The sequence below is a fragment of the Zosterops lateralis genome (genome assembly GCF_965231275.1).
Source record: "Zosterops lateralis genome assembly, chromosome: 3".
Taxonomy (NCBI): Eukaryota; Metazoa; Chordata; class Aves; order Passeriformes; family Zosteropidae; genus Zosterops; species Zosterops lateralis.
The window spans coordinates 29,983,729-29,997,645 of record NC_139764.1 but is presented as its reverse complement, the minus strand read 5'-3'; the positions used below and the strand labels follow the sequence as shown (position 1 = coordinate 29,997,645).

At 42.8% G+C, this 13,917-nt stretch overlaps 1 protein-coding gene across 1 annotated transcript in view; it reads left to right on the top strand.

Annotated features, from left to right (window-relative positions):
* The first annotated feature begins 1,395 nt into the window (after positions 1–1,395).
* EPAS1 (endothelial PAS domain protein 1) overlaps positions 1,396–13,917 on the top strand; it is a 75,223-nt gene continuing 62,701 nt past the window's right edge. The window contains exon 1 of the mRNA XM_083857099.1: positions 1,396–1,657. Coding sequence (XP_083713225.1) covers positions 1,632–1,657 — 26 coding nt within the window. The 5' untranslated portion in view covers positions 1,396–1,631. The remainder of the gene's footprint in view (positions 1,658–13,917) is intronic.

The following is a 13,917-nucleotide window of genomic DNA, read 5'->3' as shown; positions in this document are numbered from 1 at the left end:
TCTGTTTGACTAAGTTTACTTAGGTTTTAAATATTTGTGGGTTTCTTTTGTTTAGGTTTTCTTGTATAACAAGAAAAAAACCCCAAGTGTTACCACATAATTAGCCTGTTGCTGTGTAAGCATGTGTAGCTCTTTTCAGACTTGAGAGCAGAATATGCAAATTCAAACCCAAATGCATTTCTTTAAACTTTCATACTGTATAAAAGAAAAGGAAAACACCCTCTGACCCATTGTATACAAACCAGCCTCTGAAACGGCAAAGGGAAATGGCTCAAATTTGAATTAGCAAGAAATGTCGTTTGGCTCGCGTTGCCTACAGTACTTCCATTTTCCAGAAGTAAAGAAAACCTCATGCAGCCTAATGCAAAAGTGGGCATTTGGTTCAAGATACAAAAATATAAGGTAAGCCTAAGAGAACGTGAAGATAAGGCTGAACGACAGTATCAGGAAAAATTCTCATAATCCCTTGTCTAGGAAGGTTAGTTGCTTTGGTGTAAAATAAACAGAAATCAAAGCGAGAGAGGGTTTTTTATTATTATTATTATTTACATTTCTCTTAACTGCAGCAAGCAGTAGCAGGTGCCAGCATGAGATGGGCTTTGGTGCTTCTTGCCACGGACTCGCTTCACCGTGTGTCATCAACCACGAGTTTTAAAAGTGCCCGAATTGAAACACGCATTATGACACAGAAAATAAAAATCGAGAAAACAGGGAGAGGAAGGAAGTCCCATCAGAGGGGCATAAGTACAGCCCTGGCTTCCTTGCACATCCTTCCTTACACATCCCTCGCTTGCGATGGCTCGGGGGCCTCGCCCCAAGCCCGCACGGTCCTTGCGGGTTTTATTTTCGTAAATTTATTTTTTTAACACCCCCTGCCTGGGGCTGCACGGGGGTGGCTGCAGGGAGCGAAGGTGGGGGGGCTCCTCTTGCAGGATGGGGCCGGGGCAGCCCCGCAGCTGCTCCGCGCCCGCCGGGCAGGTGTCGCAGGTTGTGACATTCAGGTGTCGCGGTGCCCCCCGGACCGCACCGGCGGGGAAATACCGCTCCTGGGGAAAATAAATAAATAAATAAATAAATTAAAAAAAAAAATTTAAAAAAAAAAGGAAAGAAAGAAAGAAAGAAAAAAAGTTAACTAATTAAACCCTTAAATAACTACCCAACGGAGCGCGGCGGAGGCCCGGAGCCCGGCACAGCCGCGGCGCGGTGCGGGCGGGCGGAGCGGCCCCGCTGACCCCCGGCCGGTCTGGGGCGGGGCGGGGAGCCCGGGGAGGGCGCGCTGCCGGCCCCCATTGGCGGGCGGGGCCGGGCCGGGTCCCGGGCGGAGGGGCCGGCCCTGCCCCCGCGGCCGGCGGCGGCCCAAGGTTTTAAAGTGAGAACTTTCTGCGGGCGGCGCCGAGCTGCACAGCCCGGTCCCCGCGTCTCTCCCGTCCCGCCGCAGTAGCCGCCGCCGCCGCCTCCCCCGGGCGGGCCGTACAATCCTCGGCAGTGTCCTGAGACTGTACGCCCGCCTCGGGGGCGACCCGGCCGAGCCGGAGCCCGCTCCCGTCCCGCGGGCAGGTGCTGAGCGCGCCCCGTCCCGAGAGGCGGCGCAGGAGCCGGGAGCAGCAGCGACAGCAGCAGCAGCAGCAGCGATGACAGCTGACAAGGAGAAGAAAAGGTGAGGGGCCGCGGGCGAGGCGCCGCGCTGCTCGGGCCGCCGCTCCAGTCCTCCCCCTCCGGCCGCGGGACTCGGGGGCACCGCCGGCAGGACGGGACGGCGCGGCCTCGCCTCCTCCCGCCGCGGCTTCTGAGCGAGGGCTCGACCCGGAGCCTGTGCGGGGACCGGCTGCGGCGGGAGCGGGTTAGTTCGCCCAGCCCGGGCGGGCGGAGGGGTCGGGGAGCGGCGCCGCGCCCCTTCGGGGTCACCCCGCTCCGCCCGGGCCGGGCCGGCAGCGCCTGGGGGGAGCTGCCCCCACACCGGCCCTGGCCCCGCCAAGGGCCCGGCAGGGGCTGCGGGCAGGTGCATCTGCAGGCAGGGCCAGCCAGCCCCTCTGCGGCCACTGCCATCTGCCCCATGGCAGAGTTGGGGTATCAGCCAGGACAGAGGTAGTAGGAAACTATTTTTTCGGTTGAGGACGGAGGTTTTGAAGGTAGTAGAACTCTTAGTGAAACGTGTTTCATAATTAAAGTCGCGCGGATGGAATTGCCAGGCTGTGTCAATATTTCGACACCTCCTCGCTGGCCGCCGTGCATCTCCCTGGGTTCATGGAGCTCCTGGGCTGTCAGCGGGTTTTCCCGGAGGGCCCAGAGCTCCAGCAGTGCCCAGCGCCTCGGTTGTTGCTGCCCTTGGAGAGGGATGTAGAGCTAGACATTCCCACACTGCCAGAGAGACCCTTCCAGAGGGAATCAAAGTAACGCACTGTTGGTTTTGTGCCTCATCAAAGAGTGTGTTTTCTCGTTTGTTCTTGAGAACAAACGTCAAAATAAAACTCGGCGGTCTGTGACACAGAAGTTACAGGTGCAGATTAAGAGAAGAATTATCTGCTTGTTGCTCCAAAGCTGTAAACAATTCCTATGGATGAGCGAGGTCACGGACATGGGGAAAACTAAGTGAATAAAGTTCTATGAAGTCTTGTAAAAGGGTATGTATTCAGTCTGTTATACAGCAGGCGGTCACAAGGATCCGTCGATTATCAGCGCAGGTTACTGTTCTGGCTATAGATTCTCTTTATAGGTGATGTGGTTTACAGACTAAGAGTTTTATGTTGCTATTCGTCATGTGTACTATCCAGTTGGTGATGCAGTAAACTTTAAAGCCTGGGGTTTTGTTTGTATAATAGCTCCTTTTTTATTGAGTCACCCAGTGACGATGTAATAGGGGAGGTATAGTAGTGTAAATCATGCCTTTTCCACGTAGTTCTGCTTTCCTCAGTTTATCAGACACTGACGTATTAAGGTTAAACAGTTTCCTCAAGAGTATTTTGTTCTAGGTAGAGCACAGAGTACAAAATATATGTACATTTTACGTCTTGCATTTAAAAGTTAAAAAATTATTGTACAGTACAGTGTAGTTAGAAAAATGTGTTATAATAGTTTATAAGGCAAAAGGATAAAATAGCGCATATATTGGAAACACACTGCATTCATTGTATCACCTCTTTTTAATGGGGCACTCTTAATCTCCTCAGTTTTAACCTCTTACTTTCAAGCAGAGTGGGGCATTGAGCGCTGTCTAATCTTGCAGGACAGTACAGTGAAGGGGTTTGTGGAAACACTCTTCAGATCCAACACAGGCTACACAGGACTGAAGTCTGAACCCTGATCCTGACTCTGTCACTGATTTTAAATATTGTGACATTCAGTGACAGTTTTTCTGTTTCTCTCAGAAGTAGGCTAATTGTTATCTGGCTCATGGGATCGTTGCGTAAATGAATGTTTGTGGAAGAGCTGGGAGAGTGTCATATAAGGGGTTTCAGATAGCTGGCTTGTGCCCCCCTGTCACTGTGCTCTGGATACCCCTGCTGGGGATGTACCCTATGTAGCCTATTGAAACAACATAGTTTTGCTTTCTTAATTTTCTTAATATTATTGTTGAGTAGGTTTATTCCTTGAGTTCGACAGTTACTGTACTGTTTGCTTGATCTCTATCCAGATGTGCAGCTAGGATCTCTAACCTAACTTGCTAATAGCATTTATAAAGCACTTTCACGGACAAGAGGTGGGGCGGTGTTACCAGATTTCCAGGCAGCTCTGAAACTATGTTGAGGAGCAGTTCTCTTCTGTTAAACAAATGTTCTAAGGAAGATAATCCTTGATTGTCTTAGTGGTCCATTTAAGCTGAAGAACGTCCTCAGGTCCTCATGTGAAGCTCTGTTTGCCAGCAGAAAAGAGCAGTTCCTTTGTTTGGGCAAATGTTATGGCACTTTCAGTAGGCTGATTTCCCACATTTAAATTTAGTCCAGGATACAGAGCTGAGATTAAATATGATTATTCTTTTAACTTATTAAAAAAAAAAAATCTACGCAGCATTAAATACTCTCTTAGAATTGCGGTAATTAGAAACTGGGAGAAGGAGGAATAAAAGGGCATAGCCCATTTTAGCAAAACAGTAAAAGCTAAGGGAAAAGTATCTGATTGCTATGCAGTGCAACAAGTAGTAAGTCTCAATAGAACAGTCTGATACGATATCTTGATGTGTTTTTTAATGATTTGCAAGACACAGTTATTATGTTAGGAATGGATTCTGTGTTAATTGAGCGGTTCTGGATGGACAGTAGTGTCTGTTTGGGAAAAGTTTGAAACCAGGCTCAGGACAAGTCAAATATCACTGAGGATGATGCATCATTTGGCTTCACCTTTTCAGTTGTGTTGTTACTTGGGAAATTCTGTGTTTGTTTTCTCTGTCGTGTGAAAAATAAACCAATTTTGCAGCTCAAGGTGTTTCTGTGCTAGTGGTCCCCATGTAATTACACAATATATTTTGTGACCACAACCTTGTAATGTTACATAAATCTGTTTAACTTCTTCTGGTCCAGATAGTAAAGAAATGGTATTGCCCCCAGTTACTGTCTAGGTAGTAGACTGCTTTCACTTACTCTTTTACTTTGGGCTTTATTTGATGTTGAGCCCCTCTAATGAGATGCTTTGTGCCTCAATTTTCACTGACCTGTTCCTTCAGGAGAGTCATTTTGCCAAGCTGAGGTCACTCTTGGCTGCTCCTCCTCAGGATGAGGAAACTGTCTTGATGGCACAGCTCTCCAGAGCTCAGGTAGTTGCTCGCTTGTAATGGATATAATTTGGATGTCAGGAAATGTGAGCATTTGGATGTGCCAAGGTGTTAAACTGCAGATTTCAAGAAACACACAGTCTCAGTTTTGTTCTCCCCGGTACATTTTCTGTGTGCCACTATTGCCAGGTTATACTCCCTATTGCCTCTTATTCCGTGATGGCAGTGACAGATGATCTTGCCCATTCTCTTGCCAACCGGATTGGTCCTTACACTCTTTTAAACCTCACTTTATGTACTTTAGCTGATGGAGCTTTGAACACTTTCCTTTGCAGACTACTTCATAGATTACTCAGCTTCATTAAAAAAAATTGTTCAAGTTTTGTTATTGCTCAACATCTCCCCATGCATAGCCCACATATTTTATTTACTTCTGTTTGCTTCTGTGTTCACATCTGCCCTTGAAGTTTTTCTTATTTGGAGTTATCAAAAGTAAATGTGATCTCCTGAATTCCTGGTGAACAATCTGTTGAAATTGGCTGTTTAGCACATACTTATGGCGTATTAACATTAAGCAATTTGTATTTACGTTTCAGTGCAAATTCAGGCACTTCATAGCTTGCAGGTCATCTTGAATGATCCTGGCCACTCGTACTTTGGTTTTTGCCCCTTCTGTTTCTGTACTCACTACCCCTTCTGCATTTCTGCAGATGTCTGGCTTTTCTACCAGAGGGTGGCCCAAGGGTACAGGAATGAGAAGGAAAAGGCTGCACGCCTGTCCCGGCTCTGCCTTTGCCTGCACTGACACGGGGCTGAGCTCTCTGGCTTGGTGACCTGGCCTGCTTGGGAACTCCCGACTTCTGCTGCCCAGCTCCTGTGCTTTCATCTTGATAGAGCCAAAGTATTTCTGCTTGATGAAGACTGAATGGCTTTTGCTGTGGGAATTGTGTGCAGTGTGAGTGGCTCCCAGTGTGTTCCATCTTCCCAAACTGATCTGGGCGTCTGAGGATTTGTGTTTCGCAGGGATGCTCCAAGGGCTTGCTCTGCTTGTGTTTAGCACTTAGCCCTAGAGCAAGTTAAAGCAACCCTTCATAAACACAATCTTTGTGTCATGTCCTTCTCTTTGCATCTTTTGTCACATTTATCTTGTGTGGGTCATTGGGAATGTCTTGCATATTTCAGGGACTCTGCTAATTACCAGTTTTGCGTTTATGCTGCAAATTCAGGAGATCCATCATGCGTATCGAAAATGGATCTCTCTATATCTTTAACTTATATTTTTTTACTATGATGGATTCATAAACATTAAGTATTTTTGTTTTCAGGTTCCAAGCAGGAGCTGCTGTTAGGTGTGGTGGAGGCAGAACTCTTCAAGCATTAAACTTTTTGCTATTATTAGGATAAACATTAGAGTAAGGAAATGAGCAATACAAAGGCAGATTGTATTTTAAAATAATTTAAATACATGGAATGGCTTTATTCTGCTAAAGCTATTTGTAAAATGCTATTGTGTTAATTACTCCAATATTCATAGTGACATTTATATCTTAATAGTTATAAATAGTTCTACTCCTAGTAGCTGGCACAAGGTTGTCAGAGCCCTTGTCTTAAATTAAGAGAAAGTACAAGTATGAATATTATGCATCTGGCAGGTTTTTTCTCATTTATCATTCTTGTGCTCAATTTGCTTGAAAGGCAATATAATAAAGTAGTTATCTGGTGAGGATAAAACCTTGGCTGCTTATATTAAAAAAACCACCTTCTTACTTAGATTTACAGAGCTACTTTTCACGGAGACTCTTTCTGAAATCTGTAAAATGGGAAACTATTTTACTGTGCATTTGGAAAGCAGCTTAATAAAGTACAGTAGGCCAATTGGCTGATAAATAACTAACGTTCCAGAGTAGCTCACTTAATTATGCTCTTTACTTCTAGAGCTCAAATCCAATTATGATTTTGGTTCTTTCCTCTGTGACTTTATTTAGGTCTAGAAAATTTCACTGAAACAAAATCTACCATAATAAGTTTTGATTAAATGGGCATATTTGGGCCTGAAAACAGTTAGACTTGTAATTTAATTTACTTGACTGTTGTTACAAAGCATTTGAAGTTGGATAGCATCTCCATTATGCTTCTCTATCCATTCTTTAAGCGACGCAGCAAATATTCAATATTTATCCTATAGAAACTTATCAAATGTTTTGCCAGACAAGAAGCAAAGTTTCTTTAGTTGAATTTTTATGTCTGATCTTCAGTCAACGAGGTGCCCTGGTCTTGACCCTTTCTCTGTGTGCTAATATGTGGAATCAGCGGTTTTCTTTGATTTAGGGGAATGTTTAGGGTGTTGCCTCCAAGAAGATTGCCTGAAAAATTCAGAAACTTTACACATACTTTATGTTAGCCTGTGGGTGGATGATTAATACTGGCTTATTGCAGCTTTATGAACAAATTCTGTGCATTTGGGCAGGAGGAAAAAACAGGTTTTTGTTTTGTTTGTGCTCTCAAGTAGGACAAAACCAGGATAATACAGCTCCTCAGTGGTTTTGATTCCTAATGTAAATGTGTTAAACCACCCTACAAGTTAGAAATGCTGCTTCATTCTGCAATATATGTATTTATGCACTGATTTGCTTTCAAACAAACATTAAGTAGCATGTGTTTTAATCTCAAGTATTTGTGGAAAATCTGTAGAAACTGACCAGACTGACTGTTTGGTCAAAGAGCAGCATATTGGTGTTTCCAACAAGAAACATCTCTCAAACTGCATCTTGCCTGTGCCTGGCTGTTCCTCCAGTCCCTACTTCTTGAAGCATGTCCCTAAATCGCAGCTGTGACCTGTATGAATGAACCTCCAGGCCAGAATTTGGACAGACTGTAAAGCAGGAATTTGGTGGAGAGAACAACTGGACTTATATGGGATTTGGCTGGCATTTTTTTTACTTCTTTTTCTCATATATATGAGGCTCAGTAATTCCTGGTTGTTTTCACCTCCTTCTCCACAGCCCTGGCAGAACAGAAGACTGAAGCACTGAAACATTCCTTTATATTTGAATATGAAATATTGTGTGCACTGAACTACTTCTACAAATAACAATACTTTTACAATAACGTTTTAGAGCCAGAAGAGTGTGAGCAGTCTCTTTTTGTTTCAGGAAATTATGTTATCTAAGGAAAAGCTAAAATTAGAAGTGATATGGGGAGTGTTGTGCATGGCGACTTTTTTTGGTGGGGAGGAGTGGTGTCTTTGGGTTTTGGGTTTGGTTTTTTTTTAAAACAGAGCAGCTCTCCTAATGGATGAATCATGTGGGTGTGACTTATGGCACTTGATAGCAAGCAGTCTGTCTGAAGGTATATGTGTAATAAGATTACTGGGATCATTTAGAAATTATTTGAAACTACTGAAACGTGAACTTAATCTATTGTAAATATTTGTTACTCACTATCTAATATATCAAAATATATTTGGTTAGAGTTAGGCAAATGAAGGTAAGATATAAAGTGCCAAGCCCTGGAAAAGCTGCAGATGCAGTTGGTGAATATTTTCTGTAAAAACAAATATTTTCTTGGAAAATAATTTTCTAGAGCACAAGGGAAACAAGAGCTAGTGTTCTAGTTTTAGCTAGACTAATATGAAGGGGTAGGGTTGAGAAATTGCCAGGACGTATGGGACTGCTGAAACATTTTAGATTGGGCTTAATTTTTAAAAGGTTTCCTGTGTTGCACTATGTTGTTAATTGAAAACCAGCTGTTTTAAATTCATTTGAATGAGACTTAAGTAATTATTCGTCTCTTGTTAATTTAAATATTTTTCTTTGTCTTTCTTTTCCAGTGTTGAACTTAATTGAGGTTGTTTCCAGATCTTTGGTGTACCGAGGTGTACAACATGCATACATGTGTCTGGTTTGGTGGCTTCACCTCAATCAGATTCCTGTCTTCCTTTCAGGAGAAATCTTCAAATTTATCTGCTAAACCAAAATACTACATATTCCTTTTACAGTGTTTACAAGGCCCTCATCACTTAAAGCCTTGAATTCAAAACAGTCCTAGTCTTTCAAAAACTGCAGTTGCTTAGACAAGTTACCAGGTCTAATGAAAATACTTAGTCGTCTTTGGCTTGGGTTAGGCAGGAAGTGTGACTTGGCAATGACAAAGGTCTTCTCTAGCTTTAGTTATGTGAATAGCTTTTTAAAGACTGTAGTGTAATTGAAAACATAGCAATGCAGGCTCTCCATAACCCCTCACTGGCTCCTGACAGGACAGACAAGAGAGTCAAAATATGGGAGAGATGAAAACAGCATGTTTACAGAATTTCTAACTTGTTCTCAAAGGACTGATAATTTCAGAGCTGTGTTCTCGAAAACCTGCCTGAGTATGCTGAGAGATAGAAATGTTTGCCTTTCCCAGGAAAGCTATTGCTGGAAGTAGCAGATATTATTATATCTTGAAATATAGTCATCCCAGGTAATATCCACCTTTGGCCTAGTATATATGTCTTCTTTAAATAGTCAGCTTCTGAATCCCTTATGTATATATTATTTTATACACAGAAGGTGATTTCCTGAATGGTTTCAGTTTAAGAACCCAGTTCAATGGTCTGAATAAGTTGTGTGAAATCTTCAAAATATGCCCTGTTCTTCACTTCTTAAAAGGGAGATTTGTTGTTTCAGAGGCCTTATGAACCTTTTTAAATTTGCATGGGAAAACATCCATTAAGGGCTCAGAATTTTGGCGCAAGTTGTCTGATGATGTTCAGAATTTACTGTACAATATTTTTCATTTAAGATATATTCATGCTCTTGTAAGGTAAATATTTGCTTAGGTAATAAGCTGAAGCACGTAAGAAGTGGGATGTTATTAGGCAACTTTTGTAAAGGTGGTGGAAGTATGCTTTAAAGAACATTCCTTGTATTTTGTTTCACCATTAGCATATCTAAGGTATTTACTGCCTAAAAAGGGGCTTAAACTCTTGGTATCACAGCTGTAGTCGTTTGCACTTGCATTTGTATGATAAACTACAAAGCAATCCTATTCAGCTATTGTGTTTGGGACATTCTCTGGCTGCTGTTGGTCTTCAGGCCCTGTCTGTTCATTCACAATTGTGTCACCCTCTCTGCCAGTAAATTCTAGGTATTATTGGGTACTTATTGTCAAAATACTTCAAAGATCTTTGAGACATTAGGAAACCATCCCACTCTGTATTTCTGCAATTGTAAATGGGGAATGCTGCTAGGAATGTGCCCAGCTTTTAGCTGCCTCTGCAACTTGTATCCAGAAATCGTTGCAAAGTATCTTCTGAGATGATAAGCAGTGTTGTTCCTGGTTAGATTTTTGTGTGGCATTATGATGAAATAACAAACTTGTTAGCTGATGCCCATGACAGCGTCTTCAGACTCTTAGGTATTTATGGCCAGTATTAAAGCTGATAGGAAGTTTGCTTAGAACAAAAATGGCTTTTGAGTGATCTATGGAATGTCAGCATCATACATGGATGTGTGAGAAGAAATTCAACATTAAATGACTTTATCATGCCACAACTCCTTGGGCAGCATTTCTCCAGAGTACAAATCCAGTGACCAGCTAGAGCTATACTCCTCTCCAGGATTTTTTTTTTTTTTTTTTTTTTTTAAGGTCTCAGTTGCCTTCAGTGTGTTTCATAACCTGTGAGAGAAGATTGCAAATTGGTGAAAGTGCTTTTGGTATTTTGGTATTTTTGGTAGTTTTTGCCAGATGATTCACCTGGAAAAGCTGCATTTGTCTAATTCAGTGAAGGTGGAGAGCGTTTGGGAAAGGATAAGCATTTTGGAATAGCCTCTGTGTATTGCCTTCATCATATGGTCTTTGGAAGAACAGCTTTGCCTACCACTGGCTTTTCCCATTCCTCCTCTGTCACAAAGGAAAGCCATGACAAATGTGGCTCTTGGTTTACTTCTTCCAGTTATCCCCATATTGACCTGGGAGACACAGTTCCCGTTGTCCTGTAAGGTTGTCTTGCAAGTTGAAGAATGCAGAGAGTTGGAACTGGCCAGTTCTTGCACATGGGGCTGACTTTTGCTTACAGGGGAGGTAACCAATGCCTCATCTAACCAAGACAGATAATTATACTTGGCCTTAACAAAACAGTGTTATTTATACTTTAAAGGGAAGGTAGACATTTGGGGAGGTTGACCCCTTTATTGCTTAATGCAGCACTTTTATGTGTGTGAGGAGGTGGAAGATGTTGCATTTCACTGAGAGAACGTAGCTGCGGGTGGGCTGTTTTTGTGCTGTAGCTGTAAGATTATCAGTTTGTGTTAATAAATCTGGTTCTGGGTTTTTTCTCCCTGTGAATGATTTGAAGGATGTGTTTATTGCCATTACTAATCAGAGGGACATTTATGGGAACATCCTTTCTGTGTTCAAGTTGTCTTGGTGCTTCTACTGGCTTTTTTACGTAACAGCAAAGCCATATTTATGTTCCCAGTGATTCATAAAAGGGAACTATCCCGTTCACTTAGGCATGTGCTGGCTTGAAAATGAAATAGAAGCAAGTGAAGCAGATATCTTGAGGGAAACTTAATGCTGGTGTTTCGAAACAGCCATTATTTCCCATTTAAGAAAAACCAACCCCCCAACCCTACTTTTGTTTGTCAGCTGCATGACTGGCCCGAACAAAGCCTCTCTGGCATGGAGACCTGGGCCAAAGCGCAATGAGGCTGAATAAAATCATGTTTTGGATTCTGTCTCTTGAGCTTGTTCACCACTCTTAGTAGAGCTGGCTGTGAAAGTCGCGTCTGGTTGCTGACCTGGCTGCTGAACAACAGCTTCAGCAATTGGGTCTGGCCTCTGCAGTTGCTTCTTCTGTCTCCTTTCTCCTCCATACTCTCTCCACAAGCCCCTTGCTCTGCCTGGCTCTTTGTTCTGCTGGGTACTCAGGGAATTGGATTGATCATGTACCCTGGACAGTGTCGTGTGACTGGTCACTGTAGTTATCCTAGCTCCCCACTCTGGAAAACTGGGATGGTAGTACATCCTTCCTTCCACCTTTTGTGTGTCTTATTTATTTAAACTGTAAACTTTTTAAAATAGGGACTTTCTATGCCTAACACAATGCTGTAGATATGTTGGCAAGAAGCTTGTAGAATAAACCTAACTTGAAAATACTTTAATAGGAGGTTGTCAAGTGGAAGGAGTTTGGTTATCTCTCACTCCTGTATTACCTGGTTAATTGCTTTCTTTACTGCACCACTCCATATGATCCCTCAATAAGTAGGTTACACCCACGTGCTGATGGGTGACCCACACCTTCCTTTGCTTCACCTTTGAATTTGTCCTCCTGTCATATAAGATCCGTGTGCAATTTAGACGCCCCAAGCAATTGAGAAGGTGGGGGTGTTGGTGGCGGCAGCAGGAGATTGTGACACCCTGAAAGCATCTCAGAGATGATAAAACCCTTATTCTTTCAGATTTCATCATGGAGCAGGCAGGTGAGCAACCCGTGGGGCAATAAGAGTGAAAAGGAGGGTTTGACCGTCACGAAAAAAACCGGTCTTTTCCTGCAGATGGAGAGTTCAGCAGGGTTTCAGCCACGATCATTTGCTCTCAGCTTCTTTGAACTGAGAGCTGTAAGAAAGTAGAAGAGTGCTGACATACAGAGTTAACGTGACATGGGTTTAGAGGTCAGCATATGCAATCTCATTCACAGAGACTGAAGCCTGTAGATCTTCATTCAATTAAGGCTTCTCTTAATTGCCAGGGTGGGCCTGAAGACAGAGCCCACACAGTGTTTAGAGTAAAGAAGAAACAGTGAGAAAAGCCCAACATTTTAGACAGACTTGGCAGCTTTGCACGCTGTGTGAGCAGGCCCTGAAGAAGATAGTGCAAGAAGCCGTGTTATCTGTATAACACTTCTTTCCCTTTGCTTGCCAAATCTTAGGACAACATCCCCCGCCCCTCAAACCTAAATGTCACTGTAAACATGGTGTAACTAAATTCCAGCTTTTCAAATGGCACATATGAAGCAATGAACCAGAGTGACGAGCACTATTCTGACACTTTTAGGAATAAGTATTTTAAAGGAGGCAGAAGACAGCAAATGGTGCTTATTCAAATAGGAGCTCTTCAGAGCCCTTCTAACCTGGGGCATAAAATGAGCAGGGAGCAAAGTTTGCATTGCAGGTCACAGTGAGGATTTTGGGTGCAGCGATGGCTGATGTGGAGCAGAAGGTAGAGCTGAAAGAGGAAGAGCGCCTGCCACCTCACCTATTAAAACCTTTTAAGAAGAAGCACTGACAACGTGAAGTCATTACAGGGCATTCCTTCAGAGAGAGTCATGTGATGACTACAGTGCAAATATAGAATGATTTCATGTTATATTGCATATTGCGTGTTGAGTAGGTTACAGCCATGGAAAGAGCCTGCTGAGGCATTTGTTGAGCTGTGCACTCCGGTTAAAATGGTTTCTCAAGTTAATCTTTGTACCTTAATTAACAGTTGGAGTGCTCTGGCTTTTGTACTAAAAAAACTCCATGTCCATAATGTCTAAAACTTTTATTGAAATGGAGTTCAGTTCCTACCTCAGACCTCTGGGCACTGTTTTGTGAAAATGCCTTTGAGGAAAACAAAATGTCAGCTGTGTGTGATATAAACCTTCATCCCTCTTAAAAGAGGGTTTCGTGATCATTTCACTTAAGATTTTTCTGGATTAAGCAAATGAAATACCTTTGTAAAATATGAGGAAAGTAAAACAAGCATAGTGTTACTTATATAGGAAGTCAGTTCCAATTTGCACTTGTAAGAAGGACTATTTGGTGGGCAAATGTATTTCAGCGCACTCTGCCCTCATACCAGGAGACGTTTTAGTGAAGCTGTGGAATATGAAATCAGTGTCCTGAAGGAAAATAAAGAGAAGACCTCAACCTAGAGATATACTTGCTACTGAGAGTCAAAACATCTCCTCCTCCAGCTCAGAGGAAGTAAATACCTTACTGTGCTTGTAGTTGCAGATATATTATAGTTTGCTGTAGCTGAATATGAATTGCATATAGGAAGTATGGAGAAGGATTATGGCTCAGTGAACTACTTGGAAATCAAAAGAAATTTTAATAGATGATGAGACAGTGATTAGATGAATTATCCTCTTCTAGCTTGTTTCCTTAAGGGATCAAGGTTTGCATGGTTATAGTGCATCTACCTCCCTTCCTGACAGAGCTGTAGAGATCTCAAGGATATTAAAT